At 47.4% G+C, this 14,187-nt stretch overlaps 1 protein-coding gene across 4 annotated transcripts in view; it reads left to right on the top strand.

The window, feature by feature from the left end:
- Positions 1 to 14,187, top strand: part of LOC142566143 (uncharacterized) — a 58,262-nt gene that overhangs the window by 31,518 nt on the left and 12,557 nt on the right. For all 4 annotated transcript variants that reach the window (XM_075676967.1, XM_075676965.1, XM_075676964.1 and 1 more), the window contains 5 exons: positions 5,580 to 5,700; positions 8,717 to 8,965; positions 10,002 to 10,159; positions 11,993 to 12,104; positions 12,565 to 12,846. In XM_075676967.1, coding sequence (XP_075533082.1) covers positions 5,580 to 5,700; positions 8,717 to 8,965; positions 10,002 to 10,159; positions 11,993 to 12,104; positions 12,565 to 12,846 — 922 coding nt within the window. The remainder of the gene's footprint in view (positions 1 to 5,579; positions 5,701 to 8,716; positions 8,966 to 10,001; positions 10,160 to 11,992; positions 12,105 to 12,564; positions 12,847 to 14,187) is intronic.

Genomic DNA, 14,187 nt, shown 5'->3' with positions numbered 1-14,187 from the left:
ATGTCTTCTGTCGGCGGCACGTGAAAATCGTGTCGAGGGACAATGGTCTAGCGTCAAGGTGCGCTAGAACAGATGCCAGGGACTGTCGCTGAACATTATATTCAGGACAGTCGCACAGAATGTGTTCCAGCGTCTCCTCGCAAAGACAGGCATTGCAGAGAGCGTTGTCGGCCATTCCAATGCGGAAGGAGTAAGATTTCGTGAAAGCCATCCCTAGCCATAAGCGATAAAGCAGAGTCGCCTCTCTTCGGCGGAGTCCAGTTGGCATATAGAGATGCATCAAAGAGGGCAGGTGGTATTGACGGTTGCTCTGGTTGTTCTGGCTGTTTAGTGTGCACCATAGAGAGAGCGTGATCTCCTGTGCAAGCACTCGAAGTCTGCTAGCTGCGTCGGATCGTGAAAGCGGTATGGCCTCTTCTTGTGCGTCGTCAAGAGCTGCCCGAGCGGCATTATCGGCGTCTTCGTTTCCAGTGACGTTTCAGTGGCTGCCAAGTCACTGCGGCGTCACGTGGTGTCCTTTCTCCTGTGATGTATGGAGTAGGCATCTAATATCGAATACGAGCTGTTCGAATGGCCCGCGACGCAGAGCTGATAGTACAGATTGTAGGGCTGCCTTTGAGTCGCTGAAGATTGACCATTGTCGAGGTGGCTCCCGATTGAGGAAACGAAGTGCAGCGCGAAGAGCAGCTAGTTCAGCAGATGTCGATGTTGTTGGGTGGTCAGTCCTAAAGCTGATGGTAATAGCTTTTGCTGGGGACAACCACAGCACCGGACGAACACTGGATGTTTATGGAACCATCAGTATAGATGTGTTCACTGTCCGCGTACCTCTGGTGCAGAAGAAGCAGAGACAGTTGTTTCAGCACAGGCGACGACAGTTCAGACTTTTTCCCGATTCCTGGTACACTGAGATGGACTGTGGGGCTGATAAAACACCAAGGGGGTATCGATGGTTTAGATGCAGCGGTGAAGCCCGAGGGAAGTTTGTCGTTGTACTTGATAGTTTTAGAGAATGATGATTGGTACCTGTCTGAAGGTAGTGCTGCAAGGTGGTGATAGGGAGCACGTGCAAAATGTCTGATGTGCGTTCTCAGGGCTTCCACCGTAATGTGAGTTCGCATTGGATGGTCCAGAGCAATCGCAAGAGTTGCCTCTGTTGACGTGCATCTGCGCAAACCAAGGCAGACTCTGAGTGTTTGAGCTTGTGCTGCCTGCAGAACACGAATATGTGTCTTGCAGGTGTTGTTCAGTACAGATACACTATATCTTAGAAAACCAAGAAAGAGAGCTCTTTAGAGCTTAAGCATTGCGTCTACTGACATCCCCCACGTCTTTCCTGTCAAGTATTTAAACAACTGGGAAGTTGCTGTCAGGCGCCGTTTCATGTAGGCCACGTGTGGGCTCCAACAGAGGTCTCGGTCAATAATTACGCCAAGGAATCTGTGCGTTCGGACATAGGAAATGGTCCGCCCATTGATTGAGATGACATAAGGCGTCATCGATTTGCGAGTAAATGCTACTAGTGCGCATTTTTCTGGTGATATGCTGAGACCCTGTTTACACAAGTAGTTCGCTGTCAAAGTGGCCGCTCTTTGAAGTCGCGCACGTATCTGAGGACGTGTGACTGCCGAAGTCCAAACACAGATGTCGTCAGCGTATATTGAAATTTTGATGGTAGTTGGCAAGTATTCAGCAAGTCCAACAAGAGAGAGGTTGAATAGCGTCGGGCTGAGAGCACCGCCTTGAGGAACGCCCCTGTGCTATAGCGTCGCGTCGTTGGGCCATCGTCAGTTAACACAAAGAATGATCTTGCAGATAGGTAACTTGCAATCCACAAAAAAACTCGACCACCTAGGCCAACCGTCGCAAGGGCGTCGAGAATGGCCTCATGTGATACGTTATCGTATGCCCCTTTCACATCTATGAAGCTGCAGATAAACGCTTACGGGACCTTTCGTGCTGGACATATGAAACGAGATCAACTACATTGTCGAAGGAAGAGCGGTCACGTCGGAAACCAGCCACGGAAATCGGATAAATCTTGTAGTATTCAAGGTACCATTCCAGGCGGTCAAGGATCATCCGTTCCATTATCTTTCCTACACAGCTGGCCAGCGCTATTGGGCAGTAAGAGGTGAGTTTTAATGGGGATTTGCCCTGCTTTAAGAGTGGCACCAGGCGGCTTACTTTCCATTCGTCAGGAACATTTCCCTCCTGCCATGAGGAGTTGTAAAGGCTCAACAATTCTATCCGTGCGGATTCTCCGAGATAGCACAAGGCCCGGTATGATATACCATCTGGACCCGGAGATGATGAGCGCCTGCAGAGAGCTAGAGCCGCTTCGAGCTCCTCTATTGTAAAAGGAAGGTCCATGCGGCAATCACGGGAATGGGGGACGTCAGCTCGGGCTGGAGGATCTGGACGAGTCGCTTGGTCTGCGATCCGCGCACAAAAGTCTTCTGCGACATCGATGTCTTGCCGCCCTTGGAAAAGCGCTAGCGCCTTGAATGGAAAACGCCGTTCCGGAAGGCAACGCAGACCTTGCACCGTTTTCCAAATGTGAGACAGTGGCTTGCGGGGGTCGAGTGTCTGGCAAAACGTTGCCCAACGTTCCGGCGCTAATCTATCCATACGACGCTGAATCTTCTTTTGCATCCTCCTGGCTGCCCTAAGGTCATGAATTGATTTTGTACGCCGATATCGACGTTCCGCCCGGCGACGAAGCGCTCGAAGTCCCTCTAATTATATGTCGAAGCCATTTCGCGTGGAAGAGATCGTCATCATGCGAGTGGCGTTTTGCATCGTAATTTTAATCGTTTGCTCTAACCCAGATGGCAGGCCCTCGCGGCAGGCATCTTCCATCTCAGATTTGAAGTTGGCCCATTGAATCGTCCGAATGGTATTCCGTGGGCCTGATGTAGACGACAAGCCTTTGATGTTCAGATAGGTTGGAATGTGGTCACTCCCATGTGTCCCAATGTCTGGAAACCACACATCTGGCGAGAGAGTTGGAGACGAAAGCAAGGTCGAGGCAGCTGCCGTATGTCATGCCTCGAAAAAAGGTGGGGCTACCATCGTTCAGGAGAGTAAGGCTATAGTTGTGGGCGATGCTCGCTGATCTTCGTCCTCTTGCAATTGTCCTTGTACTTCCCCATGCTGGATGGTGTGCATTGAAATCTCCTATGATGACCCATGGGGTGGGACAAACACTCAAGATATCCGCAAATATTTTGGTATCGAAATTGCTGGAAGGCGATATATACACGCCTATGAGAGTAAACAAGAGTTTGTTCTTTTTAACTGTGATGCATATATATTGATTGTCGTCGTGGGGCACACTTGGTTGCAAAACATAGGTGAGTTCACGACGAACAAAAATGGCGATTTTGCTGCATGCGCCATTTGTTGATGACATGATAAATTCGTATCCTGACAGTCTTATTGGTTCCGACAAGTTGGGCTCACAAATGACGATGAGTGGAAACACATTGGTGTACACAAGCTGACGAAAATCTGAAATTAGTGATTTTAGCGCTCTGGCGTTCCACTGGATGACGGACGCTGCCTTGACTTCTTTCCGGAAGGATGGGGTATGGGTAGCCATCTTTCTAGTTGAGGGATGCGAGCACTGGGCTTAAGGCGTCCAACACTTTAAGTGCGTTTTGAGCAGAGGGTGTCCCCATGTCCACTAAAATTGCTCGAATAGCCTCCATGAGAGAACGTAGCACCGAGATGACTTGACGGTCTGTTTTAGGTGAATCATCCATGGCCGGAGAAGGATCAGGTGGGGCCCCGACCTTCTTAGGTTCCTTAGCAAGGGAGCGGCTCGGTATCGTAGGCCATTCCTCTAACGATAGTCTTTTCTGCTTCCTTCGTGGAAGTGGTGGGCCTTTTCGCGGCGCGACTAACTGGCACCGCAGTGGAGTGGGTACTGTCACTTGCACGGTACGCATTTGCAGTCATGGCTTTGCTGTGAGCGGCAGTAAAGAAACGCGGCAAATGAGTTAGGCACTGACAAGAAGGGAAACGTGTCAGTAATGCGTTGCAGCTGTTATTTGCGTGCTGTTTCGTCGTAGACGGTGCGAGCGGTGAAACTGCGTAGCCGTAGTGCGGCTACCGAGTTCGCGAGGGAATAGTGCATGCGCGTATCTTTGTATACGCAGAGTGTTAATGCAGATATTTCGATCAGTCGCTCGTACGTAGTACAATACAGAACTGTGCCTGCAGCTTTGGATATGAAGTGTGTTATTGCCGCAGTTTGTGGGCGCAGCTTGTGTGCACAAAACCTAAGAAAGCAACTGCTGCGGCCGGCAGCGTCTTTTCCTTTCGTTTTGTACTGTAATAAAACCACTACCGAATCTCCGGTATGTTGCTGTTTAAATATTCAGCAATAGCTCAACTAAGTGATTTTAAGTAGGGTGTCGCACTGCGCGGTTACGCGTCATTCACGCTCAGGAGCGAACCCACGATCTCAAAGCCAGATTTGCCGTTCATAGCCGAATCTGGTTAGCGCTAGTCAGACTGATGCTGAGCTTTCGAAACGTGCACTGCGCCGGCAGTTGCGCTGTGGTGACCTATGTACGCCCGTGAGCAAAAGCACACGGACCAGTGATTGCGCGATAAAACTCATTTTCCCCTCTGTACGTGAATGCAACCTGACATGAAAGGCTGCAGTTCAATCTTGGCATTACGAATTTTATAGTGCACTCGTCAGTTTCCGTTTATGCGTGTTAATTACGAAAAAATTCTGTTTTTTCGGCGACCCTATGGTCCGTATACTTTTGCTCACGGGTGTACATAGGTTGTCACATGGTTTACGGAACGTGGCCAGTAGATATGGCGTCAATACGGTTTTCTCGGCCCCCCGCAAATTGTCTATGATGTGACCTATGATAAATAGGAAACTTGAGCGGGGGGGGGGGGGGGCAAAAGAAGAAAGAAATTAATGCGGCGTTAGGCATGTGTCCCCTTTAGTGCCTTGTAACACTGTTACAGTTTATCAGATTCCACTCAAGTGCGGGAAAGCTTACATTGGACAGAGCGGCAGGTGTATCAATATCAGACTAAAAGAACACAATCACTTAACAACCCTAATACTTCACATCTAGCTTGTTTTAATTGCGGTTGTAAACCCTTGTTGGAAGACACAAAAGTCCTTTAAGACACAAATGCAAACCACACGGGAAATAATTGAAGCATTTCGCATTAAAAGATGAGAGACTTGTGTTAGCCACGCGTCAATATCTCTGTTAGAAAGCGAATTTCAATATCTTCTCAGCATGTGCGTCTATCGAAAGTAGTGCCTTTTGTTGTTCTTTTTGGTTCCCCTACCTCTTGATATGTTTAACTGATAGTCTTTATACCTTGTCACGTTCGTATGCTACGATATTTGCGATCACCTATACATATGTTGATAGTTTCATTAAAGATATAGTTGATAGTTAGCGCTCGTTCTGTCTTCTTCTAGTGTGTTTGTCACTTCGCGCTACAATCCAAGAATATGGGACCATCGTGCCTCTGTGCTCAGGGGCTTGTTAACTTGCTAACCAATATTAAACATTGTTTTTGTATTTTTCAAGAAAATGCATCCGGATGGCCGTGGAAAAATGCACAGTCTACGAAATTGTGGCATGTCCTGCAAAAGTGTCGTATCAGCAGCATCAATGTACAGGTGTTCTTAAAGAACACGAATATAAAGATGTAAGTGTCGCACCAGGAAGCGAATTTCTTGCTTTTTGCTTTTGTTCTTCGCATCGAGACTTTGGAAAGGAAGTTTAGATGAGAATAAATTTGTTTCGCGCCTTCATATTTCATAAATATCCGGCTAATATGTTCGATGACAAGCCTTGGCTTTCGGCGATGGCGTCACGTAAAGTAGCATGAGGTTTCACATTTTAGCGCATTCAAATTCACTTCAGTATGAAGCCTTTTAATGGCACGGGCTTATAAACAAATTGTGGCGGCACCTCTGAGCAAAGTGAGTTCACTGTTTATTCCGTTTTTCTCGTCAATATATGGCATCGTTAGTTTGTGGTCTCGGTGTTCGCAAACAAGGCACATACATTTCGAGCTTCTCAATAAATCGAGTTCACTGAGAACTGTGAGCTTAGATCAATAAAGTTTCAACGTCACAAATCAGCACAGCGCTGCCCAGAAACGTCGTAGTGGAGGGTTGCAGAATAATTTTGATCACTTGGTGGTGTCTAAGGCGCCCCCAAAATGCGGGACAAGAAATTTTTTTCGCCCCATTCTGCACCCATCTCTATGCGGTTGTTGATGTCTGGTATCGAACCCGCCATCTCGTGGTCACTAATAGAACGCCATCTCTACTGAAGCTCCACCGCAGGTGAACGCTGGAAAAGCATCGGCAGTGCGTTTTAAATTCGGAACGCGAATGCCAACCACTGTGTCGTACATGTGTAACCAGTCAAAAAATAAGTTATCGCTGCTCCTGCGGTTTTGCGTGGCCTCGCCTTCTTGCTCGCACTATTAACTTGTTGGTACAAATATTATTTCAGACACACGCAGCCTACTAGCCATCACTGCCAACGGTGAACTTCAATATTCTCAAATCCCCGCAGACGTGTTACCGAATTTTTTCTTAACTGGCTCCGAGCGCGCACTTTTTGTGATGCACAGCACTTAATTAACGATGATTCATCTCTAAACGCAGAACACAAGCAGCAGCAAAGTTGCAATATCAAAGACTGCAAGCAACACATTAATTTAAATGCGAAGCATTTTTTTCCTAGTCGAAGCAGAGGTCAGAGCAAGGGCACGTGCAAGGACGCGCCAATTTCGTCTCCCCAAAATGTGGCCGATCCCGGAGACACCGCAGCTCGAAAAGCTACTGGACATAGTGCAAACGAACATCGAATATCGTGTGCGGCCCGATTGGCTAGTATCTGATATAGTGGAAACAAACGCCTTATACGCGTATAGTGTGAATTAAGACGACCCTCAGTGGCAGGTGAGGCGCGTGAGCGTAGGCGTGAGCTCGAACACATACAGGCCGGCGTTGTCATGCTGTCGTCGTCATTCTGTCACCATCATTTCATTGCTTTCGTGACAATGCGGTCATTATTTCGTGGTCATCGGCTGTCTCGGTGGGGACCCTGGACTAGATGAAGTCCGGAGTGACCCACACTGCTCCTAACGGGAAGCCTTTTCAGAGTAATAATAAAGTTTCTCTCTCTCTCTCTCTCATCGTCATCTTTCTGACGTTTTTACTCTGTTGCTGTCAATGCGTTCTCATTCGTTGTCATATCATCGTCGACGTCACGTCGTCGTCCCGAAATCGGCGTCATGCCCTCCGTGGTCGTTGCATCATCGCCATCTTGTCGTAGCGGTTGCACGGTCGTCAACCCATTGTCGTCACACCTATGCCGTCACGCCGTAGTCGTGAATCCACCTTCATCTCTTTGTCGTCATGCCATCGTAGATACGCCGTCGTCGTCATCGCATCGTAACCATTTTAACATTGTCATCCCATCGGTATCGCTCGAGCATCGGCATCACGTTGTCACGCCGTCTTCGTTACACCATCATCGTTGCGGCGCCGTCTTTGTCACTCCAGCGAGGTCATATTAGGGTCGTCAGCTAGTCGTCGTCATACCATCGTCTATACTCTGGCGTCTTCATCCTATGGTGGTCATGTAGAAGTCGTCACACCATCGTCGCCACTCCTTGCACATGTTTATGTCCTCAGTAACATACATAAATGGTTCGAATGACACCATAATCAACGATGGGTTCTGATTAAATCTTTTTTATATCACGGTGACTTTTTAGCGACTTTGCTGTAGCCGACTTCTCATGCTTCAGTCACTCGTGCGTATAAACTTGTTCGGAGTAGGGACGCCTCTTGCGTCCTTTCACTGTCATAAGACCTGCAACAGAATGTTCAGACACCGCCAAGCAAAACTTTCTCAAGAACATAATTTCTTTAACTATTGACACACCATTCGAAAACATAAAACTAGCCCAAATTCGTACACTTTACGAAAAAAACTGGCAGAGTTGGCAGGTATGCTACATACGTGGGGACACGAGCAGTGCTTTGTAACGAAGAATACTCGAAGCTCTTAAACCATGCGCTGCACACGACATGTACTCCGTCAGCCACTGCCATAACGTTCCAGATTTTATGTTGCAGTCCTCTGCACTTAGAAGCGACCAACCATATTTAAGCATGCGTCATTGAGCACTTTTGTTTCAACGCGACCGGCGAAAGCGTTATGGTCAAGACAGTACTTGTGGGAGCACTGTTCCGCATCAGCACACTTCTACTACCGTAATGCTTCTCCCAAAGATAAGCTGCAAATGTGTTCAAATGGAAAACTTGAATGTCTTACTGTACAGACTGTAAAAGCTTCCCATTGTCACAGTTGTACAAAAGATCGTGTCTGTATTTACCCAGGTCCGAGATTGCTTTTATTCCTATCAGCTCTGAATCCAATGCGGAGAAACCGGCGGCACAAAGCAATATTTCTATGTACCTACGTACATAACAGGGCCTGTCCTATTCTGTAATTCTCTTGAAACTAACCATCTTATTGACACCTGTAATTGTAGTGCAATTGTATGGGTTAATGACAAACTGCAAACGTAATTACACGTTACCTGTTGCTTCACTGAAAGGCAGCATCTGACAGTTCTCTTCCTATACGACAGAAGTAACAGGACATTCGATTGTGTGTGTATTTGTTGATTTCAGCACGTTTCCCAAGAAACGCTCCAGAACATGAGAGAGAAGAGTAACTGGTTTCTCGCTGAATGTTTCAACAAGAAATGTTCCACTCAAAGGGAGAAAATTTCTTTTCGTGCAAGGAAAGGAATAGATTTTTACGTCTGTCCATTTTGCGTAAGACGGAACTGCTGGACGTGCCGTGCAGTTCACGACGGCATGACGTGCGAGCAGTACATGAGGAAACTTGTGGACGACATGGACGCTGGGAAGCTCGAAGTAAGTGGTCGTGCAAGCGGCTTGAATTTATCGTCGTGACGCTCCGTATTTATTGCTGGCAAAGTGAAAGAGGCGTTGCTTGGAAAGCATGTGCGTGGTTCTTTTATACCGCGAACAGCACTCATGAGCAAGGCAGTGGACCGATCGTGTTCGTCCGTCCGTCGGTCACACTTTGGCTCAGGCACATTCGTGCTCTCTGCAGTTGTGTCCGTACGAATGCTAAGCCGCCGTACGGAACGCTATCGCGGGCAAGCGTATATTTTAGGGAGAATAAATTTTGCGTACCCAAGCGGCTTTGCGTACGCAAAGAAACCTTTGCGTACTCAAAGCGGCGCTCCCTGTTTGCGTTCTTTTGTACACCTGATTGCATTCTTTGTACTTCCGGCAGTTTGCGCCCCCCAAGCTTTGAGTGCGCAAAATCTAAAACTCCATATTAAGCTCATATTTTTATTTATCCTGGTTTTTTTAGAACTGCTTTTCAGCGGTTCATAATAAAGGCCTTGAGACGTCTCTAACGTAGGCATTCATTTGTAGCGCAAGATACAAGACGAGTCCTTGCTTGGCTAGTTGGTGTTTATATTGTACTAAAAAAGGTTAAGCGTGAAATGAATACGAGGATCGAGGTAGAAGAAGCATGCTGTCCCATCGCAAGACCAAAGCATGAGGCACATAAATTCCCTAGAATGATTTGACCATTGAGTAGCTTAGCAGATTTCTGCAGCATGAAAATAAGGCGTTTGATGTTTACTTGCAGCTTCATATGCGAATCCATGACAACGGCAGCTTCCATGTACGTTTTGATGGTACTTCTGCAGAATGTCTGTAGAAAATAAATCTGCATGTTTTATTGTCTCTGTATGCCTTGCTAAGAGAAAAGATAAAGCTACAATTTCGCACATTTGCGCAGTTTTACCATTATTAAGAAAACAATGCCTCCGCAGCATTGGCATTTCGTGTTTAGACCCTGTATATAATAGTATATATGTGTAGCTGTTACTGAAGTGTCCTCACATAGTGCATTTGCTTCCCTCGTTAGGACCCCCGCGAGAAGGAAAAGCGATTGCTGCAGCACTTCGCTGCTTACGAGCAAGACGTTGTGCCCACATCCCAGGAATTTGAATGTGCCATCTGTCTCGTGGAAGTAGAACCCGGCAAGGGGATTATTCTCAAGAACTGTCACCACAAGGTGTGCGCGTAAGTACATACCGAGTCAAACGGATACAAGGTTTGCACTTGGCGGTACTGTAGAGGATCCTGTCAATTTTGTAAGCGCACATCCTTACCAGCTAGCTTCGGACGCCTGAAATTATCAATGGAAAGGCAAATTAAACATGCACGCATGTTCACTAAGTCACGTTAGACACCAACCATTGACGCTTTATTTTCCGCAACTTCTGAAGCGTCCGTGACCAACAAACGCCATGCTGTCAAACTCCCTGAGGGCATACAACTCTGTACATGTATACAAACGCCATTCATGGTAACACCGGTCAACACGAATCGCAGTTAGGTAAGATATAATATATATAAAGATAAAACGCTTACAATAAAAAACTTCGGGTAACCAATTTTTACGTGGCTGCTATTTTCACGCTATTAGAGTATACCAACAACCGCTAACGCCAAGCCGCATTACCAAGAGGATGAACCTCTCGATCATTTTCGCTCAAGGCTAGGAACACCTGTGGCACTCAAGCCATTTGCTGCCGAAATAGGCGCCAATCGTGCGTGTATTATGCCCAACAGTAACCACATTCTATGTTCAGGTCTGCCTCACCTGCCTCTGTGAAGCATTTACAAGTCTGAATGTGGAGACCAATGGTGTGTTGTAGTGGGCCACTTGGTTCCGATATATGGTGGAACACTGCACTGCGATGCAGAACTGAGGACAGGACGTGATGATCTGTGTCTTGGCGTCTCAATTCATCGCGCCCTGTCCTGAGTCTTGCATCGCAGCACCATGAATACAAGAGCCACAGCGTTTGATTTTGGCCCTATGAAACAAAGTGTGAGGTGCACTTTGCGGCTGTGAGGCAACGATCCTCCACATGCCATATTATTCTTTGCGCTCCTTTGCTGTACGTGCAGTGACGACACATAAGTAAATGACGTCGCGGTGTACTGCAGCTCAAGTGCGAAGCTCACATGTGCGAGCTATGTGTGCGACTACACCTACGAGATCGATATTGCAGCGTATGTGATGTGTCAGAAGGACAGTTAAAAAAAAATGCTGTCAACGGCGATGCAGATAACTTCAGTATGTTGAGGTAGCACAGACGCCACGCATCTGAAAAAAATAGTGAAATTGGCATTGCTTCGACAACCAACACGTGAGAACCGCAACTCGCCGCAAATGAGTTGAAGCAGCACAACTCTATTAAACGTGCATGTCTGATAGCGTCGTTCCAAGCGACTTCGAAGCGTCACCATTGTTTCGCGAGCCTTCATTCGCTCTAACAGCCGTCGGTTTTCCCACTTGTGTACGGTAGCAGAGTGTGAGTGCGCGCGCTAAAGAGCGTGCAGTCGCAGATGAGGCGTGCAACATTCTGTGCACGTTTCTGCAGACCGAATTCCCCCCTTTGTGTAAGTGCCTGATCAGCATGCCCACTATGTGACCGAGAATACATTAAAAAATTAGCACGTTGTAGGTAATTACTCGACTGCGCACGATAAAAAATTGACGTTAGACAAAAGTGAAGATGTCAGCACTGCCACTAGGAGGACTTTCAACTTGATATGGATACGGCCAAGGTATATAAATGGTAAAAAGAGTCTACGCGAGAAAAACAAACTAAAGGCCAGCACACTAGGGCTGTAGTCAAACATTGCGGGCGAGTGCGCAATGGCGCAATAAACAGATTCGCGTAAAATAACGTTCCTTCAAGCGTATACTCGCGTTAAGAATAACTAAGCGTACACGTTGTTCTTTCTCCGGACCATTTATAAATACTCAACCATGCACAGAATTACTTGCCTGTCAACACTTGGTATATTGAGGGCTCTTGTTCTAGCATGCGGTATTTTCAGAGAATGCCTGGCCAACACTGCCAAGAACTCCCCAACAGCAGAAGTTCAATGCCCCTACTTCGATGACCAAGTACCCTGCCAGATGACTGTTTTTGACAGCGACCTCAGGGCGGTAAGGAACATTATGAGATGATTATTGCGCGCGCCAATCTTTTGCTCTAGATTTGGGAAAGGGCACGCCTAACTTAATTTCAAACCCTAATGTAGCTTTCATCATCAGTCAGCCGTTGTCTGCTTGTACATGGTGCAATGCGAGCGAATTGCCGTTGTCGAAAGCGCCAACGGTGACCAGAGCTTCGGTTCTTGTGGGTCACAGGAGTATCGGAGAACGATCCAGCAGCAGCTCTGGTCATAATGCGTGCAGTAGCGCCGGAACTTATAGAGGACTACACGCCATACCTTTGTTGCGCCCGTGTTACTGAAACTGACACATCGAAAACGATGTGTGCATTGCAGTTGTGATCTCTCTGTTGTGCACTATTGCGCACAGACGTGGCGCAGACGCTAATGCCCAATTTCGCAATGCGGAGCACAAGTTCTTCATTTCAAAAAATATTATCGCCATTTCCCAGTGCCTGTCCAAGGACGACTACGACGCACTGCAGGACAGGAGCCTGCGCGAGGCTGAGAACAAAAGCAAAGAGCCGGCGTTCCATTGCAAGACGCCCGACTGCCGGGGCTGGTGTTTGCACGACCGCGACGTCGAGCTCTTCCAGTGCCCCGTGTGCGGCAAGGAGAATTGCCTCCGCTGCGAGGCCATTCACGAGGGCATGAAATGCGCCCAATATCAGGAAGACTTGAAGATCAGGGCCCAGAATGACGCAGCGGCCAAGGCCTCGCTTAACTTTCTCGAGGTGACCCTTTCGCCCTCCTCCATTTTTTTTTATCTCGAACTTTCATACACCGTCGCGTGACGCCACTTTGATTTCGTGTATGGTGCGGACGAGCAAGGTCTCTGCCGTTGTGAGGTCTGCGCAGGCACATTTGACATCACAAACAGGCCACTTTCAGGCATATGCAGGTCGGCAAACTCCCTCATGAGTAGGTTCCCTGAGACTCGGACCAACCCGTGAGTCTGAGTGAGTCCGGCTGAGTAGAATTTTGATGAGTCTGAGTCCCAATGACCCTACGAGGGCGAAATGCAAGAACGCTCGTGTACCGTGCATTGGGTGCACGTTGAAGAGCCCCGGGCGGTCAAAATTAATCCGGAATTTCGCCAACCAACTACGGCGTGCCGCATAATCATATCGTGGTTTTGGCACGTAGAAACCCAGAATTAAATTTTTAGTCCAAGCTTGGCTAAGTAAAATTTCGGTGAGTCTGGGTCCCAGCGAACCCTAAGCAAAAAAGCAAAAAGGTATTTTTGTGAGTGAGCTTGAGTGACTTCCATTTATGTTGCCGAACTATGCTTTCATATGTTACTTCTGTGCGTCGTGACGTTTCGTGTACCACTATAGTCCTTCCGGATGAGACGTCAAGGTTTGTCTTCAGGGGATCTGCATGCACAAAGTCCCAATTACACGCTCTGTTTTGTACTGCTGCAATGTATGGATCAAAAAGGTTTTTTTAATTATTTGGTGGTGAAATTTATTGGGGAACACTGCTCGCAGCCAACTTGACAGGCTGAAACACTCAACAGAGGGCAATCCAGAACAAATCGACATGCAGTTATTATTAAGCATAGGGTTGTAGAAGTAACGGTAACAGAATGTAGAGAGATAAAAGAAATTACATAGAGCGCCAAGGAAACGACAAACGCCTGTCAATAAGATAATGTTAGCTAACTTTAGCATATGAAAGCACAGCTTGTACATTTACTTGATTTGGTGAATACAAGTGTTTGCTTCCTTGCACAAAGGGTCTGAAATGGCGTTTTCTTCAGCGCATTCCTTCATTGCATTTCTTTTCTCCGAGCCTAATCCAGCCATGCGTGTGAGTATGTGTGATTTAAAGCGATTAGTTATCATCATCAACATCAGCCTGGTTACGCCCACTGCAGGGCAAAGGCCTCTCCCATACTTCTCCAACAACCCCGGTCGTGTACTAATTGTGGCCATGCCGTGCCTGCAAACTTCTTAATCTCATCCGCCCACCTAACTTTCTGCCGCCCCCTGCTACGCTTCCCCTCCCTTGGGATCCAGTCCGTAACCCTTAATGACCATCGCTTATCTTCCCTCCTTCTTACATGTCCTGCC

Source organism: Dermacentor variabilis, unplaced genomic scaffold (genome assembly GCF_050947875.1).
Source record: "Dermacentor variabilis isolate Ectoservices unplaced genomic scaffold, ASM5094787v1 scaffold_12, whole genome shotgun sequence".
NCBI classification, from domain to species: Eukaryota; Metazoa; Arthropoda; class Arachnida; order Ixodida; family Ixodidae; genus Dermacentor; species Dermacentor variabilis.
This window is presented reverse-complemented; position numbering and strand designations above follow the sequence as displayed.